The 9,125-nt window shown below is 37.5% G+C and overlaps 1 protein-coding gene across 1 annotated transcript in view; it reads left to right on the top strand.

The window, feature by feature from the left end:
• LOC107749412 (aurora kinase A-B-like) overlaps positions 1-7,489 on the top strand; it is an 8,327-nt gene extending 838 nt beyond the window's left edge. Inside the window, exons 2-8 of the mRNA XM_016564556.1 lie at positions 7-159; positions 247-280; positions 2,352-2,543; positions 5,137-5,275; positions 5,363-5,511; positions 5,644-5,818; positions 6,988-7,489. Of these exons, the coding sequence (XP_016420042.1) occupies positions 7-159; positions 247-280; positions 2,352-2,543; positions 5,137-5,275; positions 5,363-5,511; positions 5,644-5,818; positions 6,988-7,158 (1,013 nt within the window). The 3' untranslated portion in view covers positions 7,159-7,489. The remainder of the gene's footprint in view (positions 1-6; positions 160-246; positions 281-2,351; positions 2,544-5,136; positions 5,276-5,362; positions 5,512-5,643; positions 5,819-6,987) is intronic.
• Positions 7,490-9,125: the final 1,636 nt, after the last annotated feature.

The raw sequence follows: 9,125 nt of genomic DNA on the forward strand, positions 1-9,125 counted from the left end.
TCGGAGTCCCAGTTCCTGTGAAACCCACGTGTACCGGAGACCAGAACGTCAATCCACATCAACTCAAAACAACAACACCGAGCAAACCGCAGCCAAAGCCAGTTCCTGTAGCTGAGCCTTCAATAACTACTCAACCCAGCAACCAGGACAAACCTCAGCGTAAGCGCGACTTCTGCGGATACGTCTGATCTTATAACATTACGCCACACTGAGAACATTATAATCATTCTTTCTGTTGCTTTCCAGAAACTCCTTCCGCTGGAACAACCAATATTGCCAAGTAAGGCATTTACATTTTATATTTTCTATGATGTTGATTGAGGTATTCACACTTAAAAGTGCAGTTGTCACCTCAAAGCCATTTTAAAATGACACTACAGGCATAAACATTTTTTCATGTACTGATCAAGTTTGGGATTTTTTGTCTATTTTGCTTCCATAACGTGTCATCTTCCAGACTAGTGGAAAGAAAACACCCAAAATACACATTTAAGTGTTTATTTTATTACACTTTAAAATCAATTTCAATCTCAATCCATATCTTTAAAGAGTTTTTTTCTCTTACATATAGGGGTGTGCGATATGTCGTCTACGATAATATCGTAATTGTTGTTTAAACGATATGTGATTTGACATTATCGAGTATATCACAAAAACACACCCAGAGAGCGCACACACATTGAGATGTAGGTTACACTACTGCGCATGTGCATTTAGAGTTCACGCTTTCACTGCGTGATTTAGTCTATTAAAATACATTTAGAATTCCCCAAAATTCAAGATAAGGGGGCAAATATGACTTTTGACTGATATAGTTAATATCACACAAAGTTTTTTTTTTTTTTTTTGGGATTTTTGGTCTATTTTGCTTCCATAACGTGTCATCTTCCAGACTAGTGGAAAGAAAACACCCAAAATACACATTTAAGTGTTTATTTTATTACACTTTAAAATCAATTTCAATCTCAATCCCCATATCTTTAAAGAGTTTTTCTCTTACATATAGGGGTGTGCGATATGTCGTCTATGATAATATCGTAATTGTTGTTTAAACGATATGTGATTTGACATTATCGAGTATATCACAAAAACACACCCAGAGAGCGCGCACACATTGAGATGTAGGTTACACTACTGCGCATGTGCATTTAGAGTTCACGCTTTCACTGCGTGATTTAGTCTATTAAAATACATTTAGAATTCCCCAAAATTCAAGATAAGGGGGCAAATATGACTTTTGACTGATATAGTTAATATCACACACAGTTTTTTTTTTTTTTTTTTTTTTTTTTTTTTCTTTCTCCAAATATCAGTACGACTGCAAGTGTGATATATTGATTTTATAAAACAATCCAATAAACAAGTTAATATTAATTGACTTACATTTTAGACAAGTTCCTTGTGACAACGAAAATAGTTTCTAACAAAGCCACAGCAGAACAGTTTTGCGTTTCGTTACTGAATCAATCTGCTGTTTGAACGAATCGGTTGAATGAATGACTCAATGACTCACTCATGCAGTGATTTGCCGCCACCTACTGGCGAATTTAGGTTTATATTTAAAGTGTATTACGTATATATAAAGTATCCCTTTTTTCTCCCCAAAATAATTTCAAATATCACTATTAAACGTTTTGTTTTTAAAACATCTAAACATTATGCATTTGCAGGTTAACTGCAATCATGTCCTGTATTAAACAGTCTGTGTGAATGCATCTAAACGCCACTTCAGATGCAGATTCTGTGCTACCTCTGCACTGCAAACACAAATTTTGTTGATACTGATTTCATTTGATTGGTAACAGCCCTATAGTGTCTTACTATTTAAATTTACAACATAATACATTTACAACATTTTATTCCTAACATGGTGAGAATGTTTGTTTGTTTTGTCTGTAGAGTATTTTCTCATCTATGAAGTGATAAAAAGAGAAATCCAAAATCTCCTCTGGAAAAACCTTTAACTTAGGACGTTAGAGAAATTTGTGTTTCACAGACGTACTTTGATTTTAATCCTGTGCAAAAAAATTAAAATAGGCCTAATGAAATTAATAAGAAGAGCCAAATCGAAGCTGCTAAGACTGGCCACTGTAACATCAGCGTCAGGTAAAATACCTGTCTAGATTTCTCTGCTCACTCACGTGGGTTTATTATAAGCAGCCACTTCTATAAACTCATGTGAAGTTTAATTAAATAATGTTTTTATAATAATTTTAAATTATACTAATACAAATTTCCACATCATGTCTAGAAAACACAGCCACCTCTGTAATAAACACATCCGAATTGGTGCATGAAATCACAGGCGTCGGGTGATAAGAATTATAATCTGTGTTTTTTCTCTTCTCTAGGAAAGCGTGGAGTTTAGAGAATTTCGACATTGGCCGAGCTCTGGGCAAAGGCAAGTTTGGGAGTGTTTATCTAGCCAGGGAACGTCAGACCAAGTTCATCCTGGCGCTCAAGGTCCTGTTCAAAAAGCAGCTGGAGAAAGCCGGAGTGGAGCACCAGCTGCGGAGGGAGGTGGAGATCCAGTCACATCTCAGGTAGAAGTTCTCACCATCTGCCTGTTTTTATCACTCCCGAGTCGCTAGATAGGGTTGGGTATCGTTTGGGGTTTTTTTTGATACCAGTGCCAAATCGATACTTTTAAAACTGTTCCGGTGCCTGAACCAATGCTTATTAACAAAATAAATAAATAAAAATTACCCAAAAAATGATGGATTGGCCATTAGCACTATAAACACATGATGTCTGTTTCATTCATACTGGACGCCAGAGGGCGCCCTCGCATAGAAAATCCACATATCCAGTCACAGAAGAAGCGGAACTCATGACCCTCCAGGAAATCCCTTATATGGACAAAGGCATGGCTATTATAACTGTAACTGAGTAAACAGAACATATAAATGTTTTGAATGATAAAACGAAGACAATAAACACTCGACTACGACAATATAGTTTATCTGTGTTATTCAAGCCGTCTCTGGTATTTTCATAATAATTAAGTATATTTATAATCCATTGCTAATCGATGTATTGTTTTTAAAGTAGCCTATGGAACATATTTTCTGCCTCATTCTGTGACAAGAAGCCTCATCAGATCACAGAAGGAAGCATTTGACTGGTGTTGTGGAGTAAAAAGGTTATGTTCTCTTTTGTTGGACAAGTTTAGAAATGTGAATACAAGGGAGGTTTAGCTTTAGGCATTTTAATTTAAGCATGTTTAGCTTAGTTAACGGAAGGCTACCTGCTGCCATCAGAGCAAGTGTAATTGCTGCATTCACGCGCTCCTCGGATGCTCTCATTTTCCGAGTTGTGCTTTTAAGTCGGAATGTGAAAACAACATGGACTCTCGTTACTACAAAGATGTGTTGGGTTTGTATTATTAGAGCTTTCCGACTTGAGTTCACATGCATTTTCTCAGTCGGGAAATTATTTTTCACATGTGGTGTAGGGTTGTGACGGTGAGGAAATTTTCCCACCGGTTAATCGATGTGTGACAACACCGGTAATACCGGTATCACCGTGGTGGGGGGGGGTTAGTTTGTTTGAGTTTCCCTCTTTTCTTCGCTTTCAAATGGCTTGTAAAAATGCCGTGCGCATTTTACTTTCACTTTCAAATTAGCCACAATTCGGCGTTAAGCAATTGTTAGTTTGAGTTTTCCCTCTTTTCCTTGGATTTCTTGGCTTTCAAATAACATTAGCTTGAAAAAGCGCCGTGCGCGTTTTACTTTCACTTTCAAATTTGCGGCAATTCGGCGTTGATTCAATTCAAGCAACAACGTCAAACTCATAGAACTTTTATTAACAAAACGAATATGCCTAATAAAATAACAAATTACTTGGGCTACACAAAGTTTAAATAAGTATATTAAACTGAAAATCAGCAAACACTGTGGAACCAAATAAATAAGAAACGAATATTTAAAAAAACTTCCAGTCAATAGGCTTTTCAAAATCTAAAATATTGCCAAACGGGCGCCTTTGCGTTTCCTTTCTATAAAGGTGTTGCGGCTTAACACCGGTATAACCGAAAACACGTCTATCGCAGCAAGCCTAATGTGGTGCCGGTGATGTTTCTTACGTGTGTTTCGGAGAACCAGTGGACAAATATTTCAATCCATCACTCAGGCATGGCACCGAAATCTGCGTTCGGATTCGGTTCTAGTACATACCAGTTACATAGGTACCGGTGCCATATTGGTACTGGGTTTCGGTACCCAACCCTATCGTTAGACTCGTTTCTCATCAAACTAAATCTGGGAGCATTTGCAAACTTCAGCGCTAGGTCTCGAGAACTGGTTCAAACACACAAAATTATGTCAGAATCCTCGTAAACAGTCGGTTTTGTGAATGTGAACGGTTGAGAAAGAAAACTCATTTGCGACAGCATATATTGGATCAGTGCGTTCGGTCTTAACATGACCGCAGCCTAATAAACCTGTTCCTGTCTGTCATTTAATGTTAAAGAACAAAAGAGACAAATCATTTATTGATCTTCCCTGAATAACTTTTGTAACTTTAAGAATTAATCTATATTTTATTTATTAAAAGAAACCTATGCAGTGTTATTTTACATTTGATTTATATTTAAATTTCTGTACCTGAACTTTGTTTGGTTGTATTTACTGCTGCTATTGCTAATTTGCTCATTTGTTCTTATTGTTCAAACATTTTTAATGTATGGTTTGTTAGGATAGGACAATATTTGAAAATCTGGAATCTGAGGGTGCAAAAAATCGAAATATTGAGAAAATCATCTTTTAAGTTGTCCAAATGAAGTTCTTAGCAATGCATATTACTAATCAAAAATTAAGTTTTGATATATTTACGGTAGGAGATTTACAAAATATCTTCATGGAACATGATCTTTACTTAATATCCTAATGATTTTTGGCATAAAAGAAAAATCTATAATTTTGACCCATACAATGTATTGTTGGCTATTGCTACAAATATACCCCAGCGACTTAACACTGCTTTTGTGCTGCAGGGACACATATATGTTTGATATTTAAACACTTTACGTAATTTTTAAAATACTTTATTGGAATTGTAGCTGGGAATCATTAAGATGCTGAGATGCATGCATTCGGAAAGTACGATCTGTGTGTTGAACTTGCTGTCTCTTTTCAGACACCCCAATATCCTGCGTCTCTACGGTTATTTCCACGACGCGGCGCGCGTTTATCTCATCCTGGAGTTCGCTCCTAAAGGAGAACTGTATGGAGAGCTCCAGCGCTGCGGGACGTTCGACGACCAGCGAAGTGCAACGGTAAGAAACCACTGTGCGCTCCTGTTTCGAATGCTCACGATTAATGCATGAGGACTGATAACATCTCATAATAATGTCTGTTTGCAGTATATAATGGAGCTCGCAGACGCTCTGAGCTACTGCCACTCAAAGAACGTGATTCACAGAGACATCAAACCTGAAAACCTGCTGCTGGGGGCCAATGGAGAGCTGAAGATCGCAGACTTCGGATGGTCCGTCCACACACCGTCCTCCAGGTCAGTCAGGTTTAATCATAACTTTGGTGTTGTGCATCTCAGTGTTTGTTTCGTTTACCTTTAAAGTGCTGCATATTGTCCGTGTTTGCGTGTTGGTTTAGGGTTAACGTGCGTTTGTCATGTGTCTGTTAGGAGGTCGACGCTGTGCGGTACGCTGGACTACCTTCCTCCAGAGATGATTGAAGGCAAAACGCACGACGAGAAGGTGGATCTGTGGAGTCTCGGAGTGCTCTGCTATGAGTTTCTGGTTGGCCATCCACCTTTTGAAACCAAGAGCCATGAAGAAACGTACCGCAAGATTTCTAGAGTAAGTGAAATGTTCATAAACTTCCACTAGCTTTGCACAGATGATCAGAACGTCGAAGTTGAAGATCATCTTTGCGAGAATCTTTATTCTTTTGTTGTTTCTGTTTAAGACGTTGAAAATGGTGATCTGTGCTTTTCAGGATCGTATTATGTTAGGTTATAGATCTACAAAATAATTAAAATTCACGTAGGACTGTTGCATTTCTTTCTTTCTGAGAAGACACATGCATTGGCAAATAAATTTTAAACAACATGCATTAATATTGTGATAACACACAACGGTGCAGTTAATTTGATAACATTAATGCATTAAGTTTTTAACACCTGTTATTAATTTAGGTTAATGTTATTTTAGAAATGCACTGTTCCTCATTGATCTATATAATTTTGAATGTATCATAAAAAGAATTAACATTATTAAATGTTAATATGTAGAATTTAACCTTAAACTAGGTTAATATGTGACCCTGGAGCACAAAACCAGTCATAAGGGTACATTTTTCGAAATTGAGATGTATACACCATCTGAAAGCTGAATAAATGAGCTTTCCATTGATGTATGGTTTGTTAGGATAGAACAATATTTGAAAATCTGGAATCTGAGGGTGCAAAAAAATCAAAATATTGAGAAAATCATCTTTAAAGTTGTTCAAATGAAGTTCTTAGCAATGCATATTACTAATCAAAAATTAAGTTTTGATATATTTACGGTAGGAAATTTACAAAATATCTTCATGGAACATGATCTTTACTTAATATCCTAATGATTTTTGGCATAAAAGAAAAATCTATAATTTTGACCCATACAATGTATTGTTGGCTATTGCTACAAATATACCCCAGCGACTTAAGACTGCTTTTGTGCTGCAGGGACACATATATGCTGTAAAAAATGCCTAATGTGATAAACAATCGCATTATAAGAAACTGAGTGATCAGAGGCTCTAGTTCATTTAATTTGAATACATTATGTTCTACTTTTGGAAAATGTGTCGTCAAGATCAGCTGACATTTTTCTAAATAATTTAACCTATTTTGCATAGATAATCTTCAGTCAGTCTGATGTGAATGTGTCTTTATTATGTCTCGTAGGCTTTCACTGTTGTCATGTTTCAGTCTTGGTTGATTCAGGTGTTCATACGTCCTCAAACCATGTCTGTTTCTCTCCAGGTTGAGTTCACCTATCCGGCTCACGTGAGCGAGGCCAGCAGAGACCTGATCAACAGACTGCTGAAGCACAACCCCATGCACCGGCTCCCCATCCAGGGCGTCATGGAGCACCCGTGGGTGCTGGAGAACTCCTCCAAGAAGCCCACCACTCACACGCCAGCCAGCGACTGAGGACCAGATTCACTCTTCAGACGGGAACGTGTGGAACTCATGTGGCCGTAATTCGTCTGATCATCTTTGCTGCCACTCTTGGGAATAACTTTATGATTTGTATGTTGTTGTTATGTGTTGTGCTGTTAACATGCTACAATTTACATGCATTTGTAAATATGTAATTAAGACACAAATTGTAACGTTTTAACCATTACTTGAATCAGAATGAGCTTTATTGCCAGGTATGTTTACACATACCAGGGATTTGTTTTAGTGATGGAAGCTCCACAGTGCAACAGAATGATGAAACGGTATAAATGTGAATGTTTGTGAGGATCTCAATATAGAACTTTTAATGTATTTCGCTTTTTGTGTTTGGGAATAAATTCCTTTAATATACTGTTGAATGCTTTTTTTTTTTTTTAAATTTTGATCTTAAATACATGGATATTTTTTATAATGCTCAATTATCAGTAGATGTGATGTTTTTATCACAGGATAAAAACATCATGTTAACCGTTTTTAACCAGCCGCTGTGCTAGTTGAGGACAGAAGGAGGAATGGAGCTGATGCTTTGTAAATAGTAGTGTTTCTTTCGATCGAATCTCGTTGGCGCTTTCGCATATTCAAACTTCGCGCCACACGAAGTGACCGTTGACCGTTTGCAAATTTGAATATGCAGGCGTGAGATTTAAGCGCGGATTCTCAGCGAATAACTACGTGAATTTCTGCTATTAGAGCTTTATTTTAGTGTTTTAAAAAAAAGTAAACATCATGTTAACCGTTTTTAACCAGCCACTGTGCTAGTTGAGGACAGAAGGAGGAATGGAGCTGATATTTGTAAATAGTAGTGTTTCTTTCGATCGAATCTCGTTGGCGCTTTCGCATATTCAAACTTCGCGCCACACGAAGTGACCGTTGACCGTTTGCAAATTTGAATATGCAGGCGTGAGATTTAAGCGCGGATTCTCAGCGAATAACTACGTGAATTTCTGCTATTAGAGCTTTATTTTAGTGTTTTAAAAAAAAGTTTGTTAGGCTTTGATCCATGTGGACTTATTCTGCTAATTATCTCTCTCAAATGTATTACTTCACACTGTTTGGAGCGACAATGAGGGTGAGTAAATACAGATTTATTTATTTTCCGTTCGTTCTATCAATTGCAAACAATATTTTAACAAAATATTATTATAATCTGGTATTTTTGTTGTTAGACACTGTTAACAACACCTTAGCACGGCAGTCCATTTGCAAAAAGCGATCTTGTCCGTTTCCGTAAATGTTTAGATGCTTCAAAAGGCGTTTCTCTCTTTGTGAACTTAAAAGTTCCGCGTGGGGAAACTCAAACGGTAGCGGCTGTACTTTTCTAACCCTGTGAAATGTTGAGCTTGTTTATGTACAGCGCTCTCGTCTTGTTTTCGGCAGTATTTCATGTTGCCACCAGGTGGCGCTACAGTCACAGTTTCTCAGGCATCGCGTGGTCCAGTATGAGGGTGAGTAAATACAGATTTATTTATTTTCCGTTCGTTCTGTCAATTGCAAACAATATTTTAACAAAATATTATAATCTGGTATTTTTGTTGTTAGACACTGTTAACAACACCTTAGCACGGCAGTCCATTTGCAAAAAGCGATCTTGTCCGTTTCCGTAAATGTTTAGATGCTTCAAAAGGCGTTTCTCTCTTTGTGAACTTAAAAGTTCCGCGTGGGGAAACTCAAACGGTAGCGGCTGTACTTTTCTAACCCTGTGAAATGTTGAGCTTGTTTATGTACAGCGCTCTCGTCTTGTTTTCGGCAGTATTTCATGTTGCCACCAGGTGGCGCTACAGTCACAGTTTCTCAGGCATCGCGTGGTCCAGTAATGAGAAAATGGCTCCTCTGGTTGAACTCGAATTCCCACAATGCACCACGACCGAAATGTGCCAAAAATTTTCCACACGCGTTCATTACGTTAATATAGAAACGGTCTTAAATTTCTCCTTAGA

Source organism: Sinocyclocheilus rhinocerous, unplaced genomic scaffold, assembly GCF_001515625.1.
Source record: "Sinocyclocheilus rhinocerous isolate Xijiao unplaced genomic scaffold, SAMN03320098_v1.1 scaffold79, whole genome shotgun sequence".
Taxonomy (NCBI): Eukaryota; Metazoa; Chordata; class Actinopteri; order Cypriniformes; family Cyprinidae; genus Sinocyclocheilus; species Sinocyclocheilus rhinocerous.